This window comes from Limanda limanda, chromosome 17 (genome assembly GCF_963576545.1).
Source record: "Limanda limanda chromosome 17, fLimLim1.1, whole genome shotgun sequence".
In the NCBI taxonomy this organism is placed as follows: domain Eukaryota; kingdom Metazoa; phylum Chordata; class Actinopteri; order Pleuronectiformes; family Pleuronectidae; genus Limanda; species Limanda limanda.
Window position 1 is genome coordinate 17,896,800 of NC_083652.1, and position 22,268 is coordinate 17,919,067.

Below are 22,268 nucleotides of genomic sequence, written 5' to 3' on the forward strand. Positions count from 1 at the left end.
AAAGCACTCCTACGTGTGGTATGTGTGATAAGTGCCACGCCCACCATGAGTCTCTTTGTTCAACTCTGATTAGACTGGCCTCGTCTATGCTAACATGTTTAATGCTGGCAATAGAAAGTAACTGAAAATACATTCTGGTGGTGAAAGGAGAAATCTGTGGAATTAGACAGGCACTATTCTCCTGTATAGATATAATGTAATATACATAATACATAGTGGCATATACAGTAATGTGTGAGGATGGTCAAAATTCCTTAACACTCAGAGCGCATACCTCCACTAAGACCCAACAGTACCTTTAAATTCAACCAAGCTGCACCAAATTACACACATATCAGTGCCTGATTTTTTACCCATTCCCTGGGAAAAGAAGGAAAATGTCAACTGCAATGTTGAAGTGGATTATTCCTGGATCCGCCCCTTGAACCAGACCAACACCAAAATTGAATGGGTTCTTCCCTGAACCACCACATCCTTCCACAAAGTTTCTTCGGAATCTGTTCAGTTATTTTTCTGTAATCTTGGTAAAGAGAAAGAGAAAAAAAAAATGTCACAAAGAAAAATATCTAACTATGCCATCACTTTACTGGTTTATCGATGACAGTCCATCAGGGATTTAAACTCGTAAACCCAGTGGCTCTAACCAGATATTAGACTGACTCTGTAATATGTCATCACAATGACAGCAGACAAAATAAATCACGCTTTAAGGCATGGTCAGGAAACTACGATGAGCGGTGTACAGAATGAATGAACGTGTGTGTGTGTGCGCGCGTGTGTAAACATGAGATCACATCCTGTGGAAGCTCCACAAGACTGGACACAGCTGCTCTTCGTTACAGCCGACAAATCAACTGAAGCAGAGCATGTCATTACAGCACCTTGAGTTTTACGACACACACAAAAAAAAACTACCAGCTTATCACTTATCAGCATGTTCATGAAGTCACTCTCCCCTTGGCGAGACATTCTGAACCTCATTTGAAGACACATGTACACATCAAATATCTGCGAGCACAGACACACAAACACAGGCAGACCATATCACATGGGCCCTCAGACATACAGAAGTACACAACAAATAGTGAAACAGAAAAACATCACTTTCTAATACAGTGGTCACGAGCCTTTACGAGCCCAAGATCACTTATTAATTCCAAACTTAAGCCCAGATCTACCCTTACATTACGTTTCGATTTTATCATGTTCAACAGAGAAGCTGAACATGATCAGGAACTCCCTTGTACTCAAATAAATACCAGTAGTCCACAGTATGAAGCTGTGCATCTTCCGCTGCAGCAAATATTTCACAATAAAAAAACTTTTTAAACAAGGGAATGGATTCCCTCAACAGAAATGCTCGAGTGCTTTTATTTTGAAAAGGCATACAGAAAGTGTTGCAACCATTTGTTTGTGACAAATTACTCAGATTAACATTAAAACTGTTCTAATAGAAAATCTTTATGGAAAAGTATATTTTTTAAAGAAGTTGCCTGAATCCGTTCTGTGTGTACTCGTGGAGAAAATTGAAAGTAAGTTGTAGTTTTAGGAGCGTCATCAAAATGTGGTCTGTCGGTTTAGCTTTACTCCAAAATGCTTGGAGGTTAAAGTGGGCTTTTCTCATTTTGTTTTCACCCTGTTGACGAACTTTACAGGAAATCACACTCCTCCTCGCACGCTTTATCTCCCACCATTTTTTCTCCCTCTTCCCTTCTGCTCCCTCTCTGAGCCAAATGTGGCTGAAGTTTGGACTTAATCCTCTCACTTTTCCTCGCTTATTCCCCTTCTACTAACACAAGACCACATTTAAGCTATTTAGCGCATATGCTTTCTGGTTCACCAAGGGTGGTACATGCCAAAGAATAAAAAAAGAATAGAATAAAATCATGATCTGTTTGCAGAAGAAGTATAGTGGACAGAGGTAACACACAACTTACAAAGTGGAAATTGGAGGTTTTCTATTTTTATGTAAAATGTTTTATGACCTCCAGATTTGGAATGTATCACCTCCCAGCCGCCTACGCCTTGATACTACTCCACCAGAGAGAGCAGCCCATGAGAACAGCTGTCTCCAGATAGCAGGGCTACACACACACACACACACACACACACTAACAGAGGGAAGCAAAAAGCACAAACAACCAGCAAGAAACGTGTTTTGAAGTCACTGCACACACCCAGGAACAATCTTTTCTACAATAACAAGAACCAGTCAAACGTGCAGCCTCTATTGAAGCCTACATGTGAACTAAACGATTGAAATGATAAGATATAACACACCACTGACACTGGAGCTTATGAACTGTAAGCTTTATAAAGCCCTGCAATTCAAAGCACTACAAAACAAAACATTTAAACATGCCAGCCCACTTGCAGAGCCTCTAGTGGCTGCAATTCATAATGCCCAACTGAAGCAAAGGAAGGAATCAACATAGTCTAGGTATTCACAGAAATCCAGCTAAAATTAAAAGATTGTCCTCAGGGTGGGGTTAAAACAAAGGTCACGGAGTTACCATAAATTAGGTTTCATCCACTGAGGATGAAGAATATCCACAATGCACCTCATGGAAATGGGACAGTTAATATTTGAGATTCCTTGTCATGCACTAAGGGGTTTTCTGTGCAAACTGCATCTCAACATATAGGAATCAGACACTTGGAAATACGAAAACTAAAATCTAGACTCAGTTAAGTCACAAATCATTTCAGTATGTTTTAAAATCTAAACCAACAGGCTGGATGGAATCGATGTGGAACGAGTGAATTACTGAGTCTTTCTTCCTGGTCGTCCTGACAGATTCATCCAGTGAGACAATGACTCATTGGTGAGCACTACCTTACCACAGTTATAGAGCCGCCCTTGATATTTTGCCCCAGTAAGATACTTATGGTCTCTATTTGCGTTTGGCATCATCTCTGCACCACACGTGTGATGTTAGTCAGTAGAGGAAGAGTATTAAAAACCACGTCTGCTCTGTCTAGACAATAATAGATTTTGCATTCATTTATAGCTCTGTATGTCACACAAGTAGAGCAGTCAACTGAGAAAACACTCGAAGCCAAAAACACAAGTAAACTTGCTGCGTCACTGGCATTTCTAAATTAACCAATTACACCAACTAAATATAATTAAAAATACAACCCAACATAAACTTCTCAATCTCACACAATCTGAATTTACAGGGATTTCACCCTGTCTGAGTCCAGTAGATGATCTAAGTTCATGTGAGCTGAGCTTCTCATTTGCTGGCCTGTATGAGATGTTTTTCAGCGGCTGTCCTGGGAGTAGCCCTGCGATTCTCATCATCACCCTCACTGACCTACATTCACAGACAGTCTAGACGGACAAGCTCACAAAACTCCTGCTTGAAGCGTCTTTGGCTGGTGCCGTCATTGCGTAGCTGCATTGTAATGTTACGTGAAACAAAAATAGCAGATATCCTGAATAAGTACAAAGCCTAGTTAAAAAAAAAAAAGTGTGTTAAGATGTGACAAGACAATGGTTTGTGAACAGGTTGCAAGAGAAGGTAAAAAAGGGAAATGAGCAGCAACCCGGTAAAGCGATGATCAAATGATTTCATCAGAGTGCAGCTGCTGCCAAACTGTTGCCAGTTATTAGATTGAGGAAGATAGGCCATGTTGAAACTGCTGAATCTCCAAGGACAAACACAGTCAAGGTGCATCTTGATAAAAAAACAGATAAACTTTGAGTAAACAGGCCCAAACTCCTCCTTGAGAAGACCACTTCAAACAGAATTTACCCTGAGAAGCTGTTATTTAACATTTATTATGGTAAACATGCTGAAGCAGGTACTCACTGTCTGTTGGTCGGGTCCTGGGGGTCTCTGTGACGGGCGACTGCACCCTCTCCACCCGGGGCTCTGCCAGGGAGGGCAGGGGGGCGCTCGGGGCAGGAGGCGGGTGGTTGTTGTTGTTCTCCATTGCGCCGCCTGGCACTAAACCGTCCGGCTGTCTGAAGACAGGCATCTCTGGCTTCCGGGAGACTCCATCAGCTGGGCTGAGGATGGGGGACGGGGTCTCTGCTTTTCTCTGGGGGGGGTCAGGGATCCTAGAGACTGGGGCAGAGGACAGCTGGGCGTCCATCCTCCTCGGAGGGGCGGGGGGTTCACTGGACCGTGTCATGGCGAGCTCTGCACGCCTGTTTGAGGAAGTGGAGATGGAGTTGGCGGCGCTGTCGAGAGGGGTGCTCCGACTGCCCAGGGTCACCTCAGGTCGCTTGAGGCCAAAGCGGGCGATGCCGGCGCTGGGCGAGTTGTCAATTTGCTTGGAGGAGACCTCAATGGAGATTTCTGTGCGGCGGGAAGAGGCTGTGTCGGGGTTACGACCCCCTGACAACTCAATGCGCCTCATGCCGGTGTTTGGGGAACGTGGATTGGAGGACTCGGAGGGAGAAGATCTGGAGGAGGAGGAGTAGTCAGAGTTGCGGGAGCTCAGGTCGTAGCTCCGCTGGCTGGATGTGGAGGTGGTCGATGAGCGGAGGGGGTTGGTGGTCCGACGAGACAGGGGCGAGGGGTGTGTGGATGAATCCGCCTCCTCCACCTCAAACGACCGCTTCAGTGCTGGAAAAAATAACAAACACAGAGCAGTAGGTCAAACCAGGGCCGTTACAACAGGGCAGGTCGGGGTTTGAGCTTACACGTTGCTATTATTTATGTGCCTGCACAATATGCACTTTGTTTATAATCACAAGACGGAATGAAGCGTTTGAATATTGGAATGATGCGGAATCATGCGTTTCTTTGTTGGGAGAGGAGGGTGATGTTCGGCTTGGTTCAACATACGGCCTCCTAGGTCCCTTGAAAAACCAAGAACCTCAGATGCTGGAGCTGAGAGTGAACGCAGCCTGATGAGTAAAACACAGTGAAGCAGCATGATGATGTAAGCTATGGTGCATGATTTGTTTCTCTACAACGCTTTTCTTTTCTTGAAGACCGTTCAAAAAGCTTCACCAATTTCACACAAGCATTCAGCACAGCCGCCAGGAGCAATTTGGGGGTTCAGCATTTTGCCCAAGGACACTTCGGGGATCAAACCGCCGCCCTTCTGTTCAGTGGACGACCCGCTCTACACCCACCCTATATTGTTTATATGACATATAAAAAAGTCAATTCATGTCACCCAGCCCGGGTGGAGGAGGAAAGTTTTTGGGATGAGTGACTTGATCACCACGTCGAAGGAGCTATTTTTAAAAATATGATCATATACTGTGACAATTTCTTTTTATTTATTTCATCTTAACCTTTATTTGACCAAGACAATTCCCATTGAAATTAAACTTACTGATATTACAGCACATTTGTCAATCACAGCACATCTTTATATCTTGTATAAGGTGCTGCGGAGGGATATGTTCGATCTGGACAAACCACTCAGAGAACAAAGCCAAACTTAATTTCCGAGAATGAGGTGACATTAAAACCTGCTTCATTTTAAATAAAGATAATAACACCTAATAGGTCAACGTGACAGGAGCGGTTCGCACCCTGGCACCGACAAGGACAGCTTATTAGTTTAACCACAGTGACGCTTAACACCCGTAAATTACGTTAATTACGGCGGCAATTACTCCTCATGACGAGCCGCAGTGGAACCAGTGGAACACGCTGCTCTTACCGGATTTGACGCGCTTCACGTAGCCTGAGAGCTTCATGGCGCCTGTGGGAGTTTCCTGGGTCGAGTTAGGTTAACGTGTCGGTGGGTGAGGACCGGTGAGGACACGGATCTATTTTTAATATCGCTTCGTCACCATCTTTGTCTCCGCGCACACCTGTTCCCCTGATGACGTCAACCACCTGACCACCCGCGGCGTGAGCGCGCACCCGGCCGGCGCGACCCCCCAATCAATCGATCATCCGGGTGATGACACGATAACAATAAATAATTATAACTCTAATGATAATAGTAATATTAATGATGATAATGATAGTAATAATAATAATACACGTTATTTATATGGTACTTTTTATTATAAGAATAGAATAAAAGAGAAGTACCAATCAGCAGGACGCAAACTGAGGCCGGACAACCACGTTCAGGTGGTCTGAAAACAAGGTGGTTTTCAAATGAAATGAAGAATTATGTCACATGAATACTTGAACACATAAAAAGCAGTAAAAACACCACATCACATGAGAGCCAGTCTATCAAAATGGGTTTTAAGAAGTGATATAAAAGAAGTCGCTGACTGGCCTTATCACGACAGGTAGGTTTCATTGAAAGGTAAATGACATGTGACAGAAGTCCAATACATGGCAATATAATTAAAAGTACAGTGAGGAGTATAAGAATGATTTGTAAAATAGTTTCAAAGTGTATTTTTATTTCGCCCATGGACTTTAAAACACTCACTCGGGAGCAAAATCTCTTTATAGTTTTTCTACTTAGTAGAAATGAGGGTTCTCCAGTGTAGAGCTTCCTGTTTCTACCTTGAATGAGAACATGACTGGCCGCCACCCTGACTCTCCCACTGAACTCCCAGCACCTTTGAGTCTCACTGGTTAACATGTTCCTGCTGTAATGTCCTCAAATGATTTGGATGTGGTTTATCATGCCCTCAGTCGATCCTCTGGAATACAGAACACCTGAAAAACGAATTCCTGTGTTTAGTGTGTGTGGCAATTTTGGGTCTTCTGCGATAAAGAGAGAGAGGAAATTAGAAAAAAGGCCTTCTGACTTAGATTTAGACTTGTCACCCATGTACTATACATCTCCACCGTAACAGATCGGTTTGTGACAATCATCTCTTTGTTTCATTCAAATAAAACACAGATAATCCATGTGAAAAAACTTCCCCTGAAAGACAACGTTGTCCCTGTGCTCCGCTCTTCTAGAAGTGTCAGAAATAAGCGAGGGAGCGACACTCATTACTCACATTAAGGTTACGTGTAAAATCTCTCAGCGAGCACAGGGAATGAAGCACCACAGCCTGATGCTCAGCTTTCGGTGTTTAAATCTTGAGCGGTGAAACCGAAGAGGCGAAGGCACAGTCAAAGGGCCAGAGACCACTTAAAACTCTGAGATATAAATTTAATGACCCGTTAGCGTGCGTGCCTGCTCTGTGGTGACAGAACGGCCCGACACAGTGAGGTCCACACAGACACGCTGGAGACAGAGGCGCTGTCAGTTGTGCTTCCATCCGTCCCCGTGAGCGTGTGTGTGTTTAAACTCAGCTGTAGGGTAAAGCAAACACAGCCTGGTCTCTGCCTCTATAAACCTCTCTGGACACATTAGGTGTGTGTGTGTGTGTTTATGAATGAAGCAGTGATCACGGACCTTCCAACCAAGCTAAGATAATACTAACGAGCACCAATATGAACCAAATGTGAAACTCCCCTTTACCTCTCATTTGACCTGGAACTGAAACCGAATCTGCTTTGAAGATTTTTTTTTTTTAACCGCAGTCATCTCGGACTCCGCTCTGAATGAGACACTGTAAACTCAAGTCAGCAGACCCAGCCTGCCAAATAAGGAAGACATAGCAGCCGAGCATGATGTTTATCAACTAACACTCTGTCAGACTTGCAGTGAATCCATGTAGTGCACTGAAACATGGTGGAGCTGCCAGGAAAACACATGATGTTGCTACTCTGCTCTCCAGTGTAGCATGTAGTGCATGAGCGGCACATGGACATTCCCTGTGCCTCTCTGAGCATGACGGCGGATGAGGTGAACGGGTCAACGAGATGAAGTGCTGACTTTTGTCTTTAGCTGCTAAGGGAAACACAGAATCACGACAGGATAAGTGGGAAGATTGTCAAACTGTTAAACTAGAATAGCCCTCAGAAGAGAGTATCCACCAAGGCCCAATGTACACACTCATCGAAAAGAGTCCATCAACATGCATGAGCTATAAACTATTCCAAGGACAATTGGGAAAAAATTCTAAAAACGCTGAGTTTTAAGTTTTGTGGTTATCCGTCCCGTAGTTTTCTTGTAAAGCTGCTAACAAACAGATAGACCAATAAACAAACATAACCATTGCCAATAATTCAACTTTCAGATCATGATTGCTGTCACAATCTGTCGTCAAAGCAAATGATTTACACAACAGGTCACATGTGAAGCTTCTGACCTCTACTCGTAATATAGATCAGTTTTTAATTTAGCTGAACAGCATTTTCTGTTTCTTTTCTTCACCTTGTGTGCGCAGCAGGAAGCACTTGCACAACAATACGGAAACAAGTGATGAAACAACAATGCAACAGATGGTGTAAGCTGGTTAACATGAATGTGACAGATGAAGGATTTAAAATGTTTTATTTTGTATATTAACAGATTAAATTAATGAAATAAAAAAAATATATTCAACTTTCATTTGAGAATATATGAAATGGCATTTTGGTGATTAATACTAAATGTGAGAAAACACACAACAGTTTATGCCCCGAGAAAGTTTTCAATCACCTCCCAGGTTACGTTTGGGACATAGACTCTTCTTTAAGAAGTTGGTGGAAGCATCAAGTTTGTGATGTGCATGCTTTTGTATACTTTCTGAAAAACTATTTTTTGTTTGTCCACGATATAACACAGCACATGCAGTGTTCTGGAATGTTTGTGCTTAAGGGAAACGTATAATCCTTAAACTTTCAATGAAACCAAACTCATCAGTTTCTCTATATAATTAAGATCTCATTGTTACTGGAGGAGTTTGCCATTCCAGAGTTACGATGATCGTGGTGAGATCGATATCAGAGCTCTTTTTAGTGTCTGTGAATGCCACACAATAGGTGGCTTTTATTGTGAAGCAGTCACATTAAAATGCATTGAATGTGTCACCGGGTTTAGCGCTTACACAGCTGTTGTGGTTCCACACATTCAACTCCAGCAGGGTAAACAACAAATGTTGGCTGCACTGTAAACTGATACACAAGTTTCTCGACCAGTGCTCGCTGTAACATTAAACCACTGCTACTACAACGACCACGGGATAAAACAAGCAGAGCAGGAATCCTATGAATTAAAACTTTCCACTCCTAATTGAAAGGAAAAGCGGTTTCTGCTTGACGTTTCAAAGAAAATCTCTCATCACAGCCCAGTTGTTTTTTAAGCCACATCAATGAGCCTGCTGATAACTCTGGGATATTGCCTGGGGTTGGCATCGGGGCAGGTTTCGCTCCACGTGTCCAACGAGGGAGAGAAACAGCGAGGAGTAACTTTAAAGCCCAACAAAGACCCGCTGTGTGCGCTCTACCTCAGAATGACCCTTCGGTGCTTCCCAGCAGCACGAAAGCTATTGGCGTCATTAGCAGGAAACCTGTCCAGCCTGGTGAGCATAGAGCCTGATAGTGCTGATAAGGAGGCAGACGCCTGAGCCCGGTTATCATCAGCTTCTGTCAGAGGACGCTTCCTCCCTGTGGCTCTGTCAGCCAGGCTCCTCGTGGTGTTTTGTCACAAGACTGAGACCTAATGGTTAAAATCAAAGTAGCACATTGACTCCAATGCTTCTGTCCTTTGACACGGAAAGGTTTCGGTGCAATCCAAAGCCACAGCTCCTACTGTGATTGTCACTATTAAGGAGTTTCATCCATAGACATATATAAAGGCTAGATGTCTCGTCTGCGTTGCCGGCCAACGGAGCCGGACGTCACCACATGGCGGCCATCTTGCTAGGGGGCAGCTCGCTCACCCATAACATTGTGTTGGTAGTGGTAAATAACCATAACTTACTCAATTTTCAACCGATTTTGAAACGGTCTGGTTTGTTATAAACGTCAGAGATGTAGTTATGACACTGCATACTTATGAATAATTATGTTATTTTCTAAAAAAATGTATAATAATAATTTATGCAGTGTCATAACTACATCTCTGACGTTTAAAACAAACCATACCAACACAATGTTATGGGTGAGCGAGCTGCCCCGTAGCAAGATGGCCGCCATGTGGTGATGTCCGGCTCTGTCGAACGAGACATCTAGTCTTTATATATGTCTTTGGTTTCATCCCACAAAATTAATATTGAAAGAATCGCTCTGCCCAACGTTTAAAGAGCAGGAAGTACGGCATCAACCTGAAATGTGATTAAAAAGCACTTGTGGCAAATGAACACAAACCAATAGGAGCGCTGCCCTGCAGGGATCAGGAAGGTGCTCTTATTTTTTTTTCCTTCCATTCCCGGTGATTAAATGTAAGTTGATCTCATTTCCGACTTTAAACTTTTACAACAGTGATTGGTTGGTGAGTGCAGGTCATGCAGGCCAGGCCCCATTCAGCTCTGTAAAGAAGAAAAAGAGGGCGGGCTGTGCTCGGTTCCACTCCTCCACTGCCTAACCCCGACATTTTCACCCACCACAGAAATCTGCTTCTGTGGAATTTCCTCTCACTGGTCCAGCAATTGCCCTTCATATGCAGAGAGAGAGAGGGGGGGGGAAAGGAAGGCGATCAGCTGGGACAGAGGAGACCACTCACACTCACAACTCGCTGGTTGATACTCTTGTTTCAACAGGAATACAAGCTTCACCTCACCAGGCATACTGTCTGCAGTCTGTCATTACACAGAGGGTTGTTTGCAAGAGGAAAGAGAGAACAGATCTCTTTCAAGGAGCAGGACAAAATGAAGCTGTATGAAACTGTGTGTGTGTGTGTGTGTGTGTTTGTGTGTGTTCTGCTCAGCGGAAGGCCCAGTGTCTTCGGTCAATGATCTGTGTGTTTGCGAGGCTGAGGTCACAGCTGAGGTCATCGGCCTCTGGCTACAGAATCCTGTCTTCTGTGTCTCTCAGCTTTTCACCGGCGTCATCGGAGCAAAGTATGACACAGCTAATCACAGTGAATCACAGTGAATCAGTGTCCGGCAGTGGTGACATGGCAAATACACTCCCTGCTACATGGAAAACTCCCTCCTCTTCTCCCTTCCACTCTCAGAGTCACTGTACAGATTACAGCGGCATGCTGCACAAATTAGTGTCACATTCAATAATTAAATGATGCATCATTCCCACTGTGCTTTTATTTCAGAGCTCTCATCATTTGACAAGCTCAAGATGTGACTCTATTTTTTAATAACTTTCTATGTGTGAGTCATGTGGATTTTCAGGGTGTGGATCATGACACGGATAGTATGAAAGATCCATGGTCAAGTGTAACAATGCCAATTATAAAGCTTCATGTGCAGCAGAGTCCAATATGCATCTGTGATAACAACAAGTAATCGGTGTAAATATTTGTTACCTGACAAGTTTAGGCTTTTATTGTCAATGTGGAATGTTTGATAAAGTTGTAGGGGCCCCCCTCCTTACAAGGGTGTCTCCCGCTCCCCCATCTATTGTTGGACTGCATGGGACAGCTAGGTAACATTTTAGTCATTGAAATATCCATTTGTTAGCACTCTCTCTTATTAGTGTTTTCTCGCTGGTTTAAAGTTATAGTGTAATTTGCTGGCTCACTTGTGTGATTTAACTTGTGGCTCCACATATATGCAGAAAATTGACTGGAGCTCATTTTGTCAGAATAAACAGGGATCTTCTCTGAAGACATTCACAGTCTGGCCCTTAACATCAAATAAATCACAACGCAGCCATTCAGCCGTAGAAAATAAGGCTTCTTCTGAGGTACAAAATAAACAAGTTTGAACTCTTCTTTAACACTTTTGTTGTGGTCTTTCCGATATGAAGTCGAAAGACGACAAAATCTTACCAATTTAACCTGATTTAAAAATTTGTCCAACTAGAATTAAAGCTCGGGTCAGTAAGCCTGGAGAAGCTTTGCGAGAGCAGGCTGCACACGCAACCCATACATCTCAGCCCCTTGGTCAAAGCTCCTCCCACGAAAAAACACACAAACGTTTGTTAACTTCTGGTTATCGCCTCTGCCTTAGTGGTGTACAGGTCGTGTGCAGTGTGAGCACAGCAGGGTGCAGGCTGGGTAGAGACAGACAAGTATGGCAGTGAACCAAAGAAAAGATTTGGTTGTTTTTATTGCAGTCCTGCGACGGCTTAAGATTTGATCTATTTATGGCCATGACTTGCGATTAAGATCAAGAGTGTCTCAGACACAAGAGACCTACTCTACCTTTAAACCCAGAATGCACATTTTCCTGATTGGCAGCCACTGTGGTAACAATGGGGTTCCTGGTAAATGCTGAGACATAGTGTGACAGTATCGCTCCAGTAGAGAAGAGTCACTCAGCCCGGTGGCGTGACTCAGTATCATCCACTACAAAACAATGTCCATCTAAAGTTTGCTAACATAAGCCATCGGTCATACCAGACCAAGTAAGGCTGCAGCAGAGAAACCCCCGAGTCTACTGTGTTGGTTCTTTCTAGACATGTGTTCCTTTGAAAGAGGAAGAATTATTCATGCTTCATTTCAGAAAATTACAAGCGTTTTCATATTAACTGTCACAATCAACTAAAAGGTCAACCTGAAGTAGGCCACAAACAGATGTTTTGGGATGTAACATTTACTCGGCTGTGATAAGGCACATTGAAAAAAACCCAGTGACGTACAAGGTGTTGTTCTTCTTTTCAATGAAACAATGCTTCTTTTTGAAGGAAAATTTGATCTGGGAGGCTTCATTCTCTTTAAATATCAAGAGAGGAATTCGTATTTGAAGTCAAACAAAAAAGCTCATGGCAAACCAACTCAGCTACAGTAACATGAGTACGTGTAATTATTGACTTTCCAACCCTAAAATCCTGTCTCCTGCTGCCCGGGCTCTCACAGCACTGCTGCATCTGTGCCATGCAGGGCCGTAGATCACAGGGGGGCTGTCACAAAGGTATTACCACAGACACTCAGCCCTACACATACCCCCCCGACACTCACAACAGTCGCCCATTATGCTGGTGTTACACATGAGCGAGGGACAGGGCAGAGCGCACTTCTTCGCCCCCTTTTTTGTTGCCTCTCTTCTCTGAATGCCACTTATCTTTCTGCTCCGTTTCATTGCGCAAGCGGGCGGTTTAAAAAACTGTAAGACAAGAGGAGAGAGGGAGGCGGAGAGGGGATTCACCACGCACGCATACCACAGACAAACTGGTGTTGACGGAGGAGCAGCTCCGGACAAGTGTGGATGCGTTCCCTAATGGCTATGTGTTTGTGAGAGGCAGGAGACGGCGAGTCAGATGGACAGACAGGTTTGCGGGGAGAGGTGTCAGCCTGTCAACCCCCCCCCACCGCGCCCCACCCACCCACCCTCCTCCTCAACCAGCAGCAGGGAGGAGAGGCCGAGGATGGACGAGCTGCTGAGAGAGGAAAGGGGGAAGCACGGCCAGAGGACGAGGACTTGGGAGGAGGAGGAGGAAGAGGAGTGGGAGGAGAGGGATGACAGGGGGAATCTGTGGGCCAGGGGCAGAGAGATGAATAGGAAGAGGAGAAGAGGGAACGGGGGGGGGGAGTTGGGAGGTGGGCCAGGTGTTCCCCTCACAGCTGTATTGCCGTCTCCTGAGTGCCCAGCACACAAACAAACTCTGTGATGCAGGCCGCTGAGGGGAGAGGACGAATCAGTTGCACATTTTCCTCTGAAAGCACTTTTCCCTCTTTGGCACATGCAGCCAAAACTTCAACTCAGACTACATACATGACAACAATAACAGACACACACGCCCACGGGTCGCCAACACAAGTTAAAGAGCCATGGAAAGCAACACTTGGAGCGCAATTTCCCTTTCAAAACACCACAGCTCACCACAGACGAAAACCTTCTCCCTCTCCGTTTTCCTTTTTTCCAGATCAACTCGGCTCCAATGAAACATGTGGAAACCATCTCCAGTGTCCTCACGGCGGGGTTAAAGAGTGGCTCACACCACGCAGCGAGGAGAAGAAGAGGAAAAGCAGCACGAGGAACTGACCTTCAAAGTCTGATATGATCCCATCCAAGTGAGCGTTGACAGTGGAATCAGACATTTTGGGGAGAAGGTGTGTGTGTGAGTGTGTGTGTGTGTGTAATGCAAGAGAAGAGGGAGCAGGGTTCCCTTTCCCCAGCAAGGAAAAGTCTTCCTCAGGCGCAGTCCCGCTTTTTAAACAAATCCCAAATTAGGAAAGAGAGAGGAGGGGAGGGAAGTAAAAAAGGATCGAGCAGCTCACTGATCCAAACCCTCTCCCTTCCTCTCCTGTGTCTGAACGCTGAAACTTATTTTTTCTCTTCTCCTCCTTCTCAACTTCCAGAGCTTGGAATGAGCCAGCGATGACAACCCCCCACCCGCCCTCCTCTTTCCTCCCTCGCTCCCTTCAGCTCACTGTCCCCCAACCCTCCCCCACTCCGCCCTTCCCTCCCTCCCTCCTCTTCTGTAGCCGTCCACTCAGACTGGCTCCTTTCTATGAAAGCTCTCTCTTTTTTTTGCCATGGGTCAGTCAAATTATACGCATGCTAACATTTGAACACACTTCCTGTAAGCTCAGTCACATGACTCACACACACACACTCATACACACACTAAAGAAACCCAGAAACTAATGAAACACAGATCGCCTATTACTAAGATGTGTCAGGCCTTACTTTGTTGAACAAGTCCACATCAGCATCCTATAAGTACATAAATCAATGCACAGACTAGAAAACAAGGCACGTGGCCATTCAGTCTTATATTAAAGTAGATGGAGGGAACGGTTACAGCAAATAGCAAATTAAATCCCGAGTGGAAGCAGAATCATTCTATGGACTAATATGGTCAGGACAAGCTCATGCAGGCGTTTAGTAGATGGTCTGACATGCTCAGTCGCTCTGGAGGCAGACATCAATAAATAAGTAGCCTAATGACTTAATGACCATGTGAATGAGCCCCTGTGTGTGGGGGCGGAGGAACATGGCGATGGTCAGTGTGTGTGGTGTGTTTGTGTGGGTGTTTGGGTGTGTGTGTGTGTGCTTTAGAGAAAAAAGTAAGAAGGATGTGGCAGCTGGGAAATAAATATCTGTGAGTTTGTGAGGTGTTGCTTCTTGAATCTTCTGAGCAAAACACTCATGTGTGTGACCCAATCTGTGTGAGGGCTGGAATTACCCAATGAGAAGTTACCTTGAGGCAACTAAGCCATAATCAGCCACAGGCCAAAGGCAACAGGAAGGAAAAAAAAGCCTGCTGCTATTGGCCGCTGCACCAAAATGACCCATTTATCAGCAGCTCACGAGGTTCGCAAACAGTGAAGATACGAGAGAAAACAACACATGAGTAAGAAAATTATAAGACACATGGATTAAAAGTTAGTTTGGATGGATGATCCAAAGAAGAGAAATGTGATAAATTATTTGGCCTTAAGCTGTAATCCTTTTTTTCTTCGATGTCCAATGTGTCATTTATCTTGAGAGCTCACCGCCAATTTGATGTTTACATTGGAATCAGATCGTGTGTTTTCCGTCCATTTAGGTGTGCTCAGCGATCATAAACACAGATGTGCTGCAGAGTGCAAACACACACTCTACAACACAACCTTTTCAGAGTAAATATGAGGTCTTACTGTACCAAAACCCTGGTCCAAAATATGTAACCCACGATATGTGTGAGCAAGCACTTTAATCATCGATAAATATTCTGTGTTTACATGAAAACTGGGCCTGTGCCTGGAAATGTTAAACACCAGGGCAGGTGGCTGGGAGGCCATAATTAAGTTAATGTAACTTGTATAACTTGTTTGTTTCTTGTTTATCTGAGGGCAAGATGTTCTTTTCGTCTTCACCTGTGTGAGAACATCACGTTGCAGGGCGGCTGCGTAGTTCAGTGTTCATGACGACAGCAGATTGTTTATCCCTTCCTCAAAGGAACAACCTGCATGCAACCCACCATATCTGACACTGTGCCACTGCCTCCAGCAGAGGTCAGCATTTGCACGTATAGATAAAACCTGTAGCTACGGGCAACAGTGGGCTACAGTAATGTGATCTGGGAACAGATAAAGATGGAGACACGGGGAGAATCCTGCCCCAGACACACCCTGATCCCACCCAGCGACTCCTGCCCAACACATGTGTGGCAGATTCCTCCGCTCCCTGGCACATAGTCATTTTCAAACCAACACGGACACACACACACACACACACAAATGTGTACTTCTATCTTAGTGAGGACATTCATTGGCACAATGTATTCCCTGTTTCCCCATACCCTTAAATTAACCATCCAAAGTAAATGACCTAAACCTAATTCTAACCCTATTACCAAGTCCCACAGCCCTTTGAAGTAGTGAGAACCGGCCAAAATGTCCTCACTTTCCAAAAATGACCTCCCTCTGTAGGGCCAATGCTTAAAATGGTCCTCACAAAGGTACAAGTACAGGAACACACACACACACAGACAACAAGTATGTGTGCAGCAGATGCCTACACTGAGGCAAGCAACACATGCATTCAGGGTAGCACCCAACAATTTGAGCCGAACGTCACACACCCAGACACACACACAAACACACACACACACGACACAAACACACAGAGCGAGAGAGAGGGAGAGGGAGAGGGGGGAGAGAGAGGGAGAAGCTCACTTCCTTCCACTGCATATCCTCGCAAGCCCCAGCAAGCCCAGACAGTGCTAATCCAATCTACTGTAACAACTGTCACACTGGGAAAAGACTGCATGGGATATTTTTCTTTGACCCGCTCTGTGAAGAATTTCATTCATATCATAGTGATCATGCACTGCACTCACATTCAGGACATTAGCACAACACAGGCCTCGGATATGTAAAGGTCGTAAGAGTGTTCCATATATTAGTATCTAAATGTTAAGCTTCTCGTTGTGTTTACTCCACTTCACCAGTTCTTCTTTTGACTAAACTTTATTGCTGTGGCATTGTTATCTGCAATCTGGCCGAACGGGAGGAGGAATTCACTGATAATAAATCTTACTCTTCCTCTTTGTCATGGCGTATGATGACGTGTCAGATAAAAGAGTTTTGTAGTAAAATGAAAGGTAAACAATGAAGTACATGAACTTTGTTACTGTACCTTTTTCATTAATCTGTATTTTAATTAAGTAAATGTACTCTTGGGTACTTTAAACTTTTACTCCACATATATCAGCAAATATCCACGACACCTTTACAAAGCATTTGCGTCACATGCTCGTATTATTGATGATATTTTTGAAAGTAAACAGATTCAAGATGTGAATCGGTCCATTGATACAATCAGAGCAGGCAGGTTAGGTAGTTAATGTGGCACTTTGAGGTTAGAGGTTCAGTGTTTAGAAGTTAGTGACATCTAGTGGTGAAGTTGCATGTTGCAGCTGAATACCCCTTCCAAACATGAAGGAGAACCAGTGGTACCTGCAGTTGTCATAAAACTCAAAAGGTGTTTAGTTTGTCCAGTTTGGGCTACTGTAAAAAACATGGCAGCATCCGGAGAGAGGACTCGGTCCCGATGTACATATAAAGTATTTAAATGTAAAAAGCCCATTCTATGATAAACAAAACAACAATTTGTACAATTTAGATACACTCGTGAAAACATCATTGGGATTATTTTTTAGTTACTTACTGCAAATAGATAATCTTTCACCAAAATCTTACACACTGGACCTTTAAGCCAGTTGTTTGAGTACTTCCTCCCCCACTGTTCATCATCATCATTGAATTAATTATGATGATGAATATTAGCTGACAAAATCGTCAATAATTGTTCTTGTGTCCAATTCTGATAATAAATCTGCTGGTGCCCCACATTTCCTGCGAGTGAGTGTATTGTAATGTATTTGAATGGGCAGCTGCTGGTGTTAGGTTGCACTGCAGTGTGTATGATGAGAGACAGAGACAGCCGCCTACTGCTTAAAGAAAGCCAGACCACCACCAGCACTCAAATGTGGGTCCTGCACTGCTGAGACCTAAAACATGAGAGGAGCAGTGTGCTACTTATATAAATGGATGCAAGGCCAGCGCAGCAGTTGCTAGGGCAGTGCCAGGGCAACAAGGGCCAGGGCGGCACATGTCAGCAGTCGATCACCACGTGCACAAGCATGTGCACACACACACACACACACACACATAGTCCTCCACATACGAAGGCGCCAGTTGGCCCCCTCGCATTTAGTCTGGCCTATAAGCCAGTGGATCCTGAGATGTCTGGAATATGAGATGCAGCTCCAAGAAAGGTCTCACCGGGCTATGAGATGCATGGATTCACCTGAACTCTTTTATTCACTATTACAGCACGTGATAAGGAAAACTCTGCCATTAAGTAATGATGTAATAGTGAGGTAATCATGGTTGATTTTCCATTTAAAGCTGTTAACCTGGAAGGTCCCTGAAGATTTAATACAGTTTTCAACACCAGACACGATGCAGATTGCACAAAAAAAAAGAAAAGAATGAATAAAACCTAGTGAGTTGATATAATCTAAGCACCAGTTTATAAAAATACATTTTCAGGAGGGGTTTTAAAATGAATTGTTAAGAAGTTCAGCATCTTAGTGACATTTTATTGAACAGAATGTGGCAGATTTGTATCATGAATGATGACCAGTGTTTCATTTCATTGTTATTTAATGATGATCGGTCCCAGCAGCAGAGGAATCTCCAGCTTCCTGCTGGATTCATCCTCAAACAACAAAAGCTTTGTTGGCCGTGATGCAACTCACCCACGAGTCAGGCTGTATCAAAGAAGACATCTGGAAGAGGTCAAACTCCCTGTGCGTTTTGCTCTGGCAAGTACGTGCAGCGCTTACGTCGATCGCGTGAGTTCATCTGTTCACATGTATATATTTTGGATGTGACTGGCTGGTTACAGCAGCTCTGTTTACATGGCAACCTCCACAATAAGCTGCTTTACCTGACTCAGGAGACGGACAAGACAAGAAAAAGAGGGGAAAGACAAGGGGACGTGTGACAGCTCTCTGCTGGAAAGAGGAGAGAGTGAAAGAGAGAAAGAGAGAAAGTGACACTGAGCCCCTCATGGAAACAAGGAAACTTTCTCCGTACTGTGCGGAGGAGAAGAAGACAGAGAGTGCAGCGTTAGCATGACTAATGGAGTCAGCAGCACTGGTAATGTAAACAGCATCTGAGCAGAGTCTGACTTTCACTACGGCACAGCACTTTACTTTGAGCTTAATGGGGGAATGAATGAAGTCTCTGACAGGCCAATATGTAATGAGATGTTTGACAAAAGAGAAGTGAGCACTTGCACATGGAGGTGGCGAGGGTTTGAGTTCAGGTGTATAACACGAGTGAATGTGAAAGGTGTGTTAGAAAAGGTCAGACAGTTTCACAATATGACACAAACACACACACACACACACACACACACACACACACGCACACACACACACATACACACACACACGAAATCCCCCTCATGTGGCCCCAGAGCGCACATGGGGAAGTGGCTTCCTCTAAAGTATATGCACAGCTGTAGTGACAGCAGCTGCCCTCCACCACCAAACCGCGGCACTCAGCCAGGCTCTGCTAACTTTAATCAAATACAGCACCTGTTGGAAATATGGCTCCACTGAAGTGCACGCGCACACACACACACACGCACACTTACACACACACACACACTGGCATACTCCCTCAATTGCTTTTGCTTAGTTCTTTGCAGCGAGTGAGGTCTGCATGTGTGAGTAAGTATATCGACCATCTGCACAACGTGTGTGTGTTTCCCCTCATGCATGTGGTTGAATGGCTGAGTCAATAGAGAGAGCAGCTGCCCTTCATCAGAGATGATTCTCATAAGGCCTCTCTCTCTCTCTCTCTCTCTCTCTCTCTCTCTCTCTCTCTCTCTCTCTCTCTCTCCCTCTCTCTCTCTCCCTCTCTCCCTCTCTCCCTCTTTCCCTCTCCATCCCGCCTCCGCTCCCTCTCTCCGCTGGGTCATAATCCCGTGTAGTGCATCAAAAAGCCAGCATTGTGATCGCCATCCTCGTGGTTCCCCTCTTGCAAATGCACATTGTTCTGCTCAGCACGCTGCCATGGCAACCGACCCCACAACACCAACAGCGTTTCACCAGGAAGGAACATGGCCACCGTATCCTTCAATAAATGTCCTCTTTTTTAAATATATACAGGTCGATATTAATGACAAGTAGGATGTGATGAAGACAATAACATGAGAAACATTACAATAACACTTGACTGAGGTTTCTCAGGGATTTACTCGACTCAGCAGCCCCACCTGCTGGGGGAAGTACATGTTACACATCAAACTTTTTTGCACAAAGTCAAGACGACTTTCACTGACTTTATTAGAAGGTTAGTTTGAGGCTACGCTACAAGTCATGAACTTGACATTTCAACGGGGGCTGACTGTGGCTGTGCCTCACAGACCTTCATCAAACATCATCAGCTGACCTCACTATGACTGGACTGAATGGGACACGTCAGCCCCTTTAGTCACAGTCTCTGTCTGGATGATGGAAATAATTATTTCCATTGTCAGCATCGTCTCTGTTGCTTCATGTGGGAAGGACGAGGAGAGTCTCGCAAATCAGCTTCAACAAGAGGAACATCAGCGAGAAGTGAAGTGAATCGATTTGGACAATGAAGACGGGAGCTGCTCATGATACACGTCCAGATGACACGGAAATATTACGACATGTGAGTCAGTAGAAGCCAATAAATGCAACTGAGTAATGAGGATGATTCTTTGGCTCGGCCTTGAGGGACAACACTCAAGCTTCTTTACAGTAGGTAAACCTTGAAGTAAGTGCTTAGTTCTAAAACTATTCAATACGACCAAGTGGGAGATCAGGGGGGACACCTGCTGGCTCTCCTGCTCTGACCCGGCCCTTTGCAAAGCGTCTTCCCTCACTTTCTCTTCCCATTTCATGCCTACTGTCCTCTCAGTTCTTTAAAATTTTTAATTTATTCATCTATTTATTTTGTACTTTCCTTTCAATCAAAAATAGCACATCAAAGGTGCAGAGTAGGTTCCTGTTAGTCATGTTAGGGTGATGCATGTGTTAGGAGATGAGAAGAACTGAGTTGATAAGAGATTCTTGACGATGGAAAAGGAAGACCCTGCTGTCAGTCCGGCCTGTGATTGGCTGGTGTGCACGGATGCTCCGGCAGACGGTGACTCCTAGACGACCTCGCCGGCCGAGATGGACCATATGCACTCACAGATAAACGTTCAACACACTACACAACACACTACAATGTGCTAAGTACCCCAGTGGACATTCGCACAAAACTGAAACATACACAAAGTATGTCCTGCTGAAGCGGTTACTGCTCCCTGGAGGAAGCACCTGGAGACAAGGGGCCACAATATGAGAGAGAGAGAGAGTGGGTGAGACACACACACACACACACACACACTAAAGTGTTCACATCCAGATTTCACGCAACATGTAAAACCACATATACAGGTTCAAACATGCACAGACACACACATGCACATGCTGCTGGAACGGCTTCACCATTTTCACACCAACAAAGTTTTTTTACAGGTCACACTAACACCCATAAAAATACCATTAAGAAGCAGACTGCATCGCCTCACTGATGACTTTAGCATGATGTGCAACACAAACACACACACACACACACACACACACACACACACACACACACACACACACACACACACACACACACACACACACACACAAACTCTTATCATACTCAATATGCATGTGGTTTACTGCACCCAACATGGAAAATAGCTCCAGAAGGAGAAATTGTAAAAATGAAAAAAGTAAGAATGTTATATTGAAAAGTTTGCTCAGCTTTGTTATGTGGGACTGGGGCCAGGCTCGGTCTGTCCTGTTGGCTAAAGGAGGGAGTGACTGATGACCGAAGAGGGATCAGAGCCACCAGGGACAAGAGTAGTACTGTTCAAACAGAGCTCTTTCCTGTTTCCACACCACAGAAGAATGGGAGAATGCAGACTGAGAAAAGGGCAAGAGAGAAATGTCTCAGAAATCAGATCTGTTTCTCTCTCCAGAAAGCTTTTGTCTTCCTAAAGCTCATATAAAGTTGCAGCGAACATTGAAATGCAAATTGGGAGAGGCAGACATACAGACAGGGCGACTGATCAACCACCAGGCATTTACCAGGGAAAACCATGGGATGGAAGGGGTGGAGATGGTGGGCACAGGCAGGAGACACAGGAGAAATGATCCGGGGAAAACATCACTGGCAGATAAACCAAAACAAGTTCGCTAAGCTGCCGTACAAGCTCCCAGCTCCAGAACCCCAGAGAAAACATGCAGTCAGCAAACAGGACAGAATGAGAGAGTGGAAAATACCATGGAGGGGAAAACAGAGGCAGGCTCTCACAGGAAAAAAGTCACTCGCTCCCAGTGAGGAACCTAGAAAACCACGCTGCTGTTTTCCATTCAGCAGAGAAGCTCGTCCTCATCTGGGAGGACAGTGGGTCTTACCTGAGAATT

The 22,268-nt window shown here is 44.6% G+C and overlaps 1 protein-coding gene across 4 annotated transcripts in view; it reads right to left on the bottom strand.

Annotated features, from left to right (window-relative positions):
- Window positions 1-22,268, bottom strand: part of LOC133023763 (septin-9-like) — a 100,835-nt gene that overhangs the window by 54,189 nt on the left and 24,378 nt on the right. For 3 of the 4 annotated variants that reach the window (XM_061090831.1, XM_061090833.1, XM_061090830.1), the window contains one exon: window positions 3,819-4,580. In XM_061090831.1, the coding sequence (XP_060946814.1) occupies window positions 3,819-4,580 (762 nt within the window). Of the gene's footprint in view, window positions 1-3,818; window positions 4,581-13,808; window positions 13,981-22,268 lie in introns of those variants that run through there. The other variant, XM_061090832.1, reaches the window with a different exon arrangement.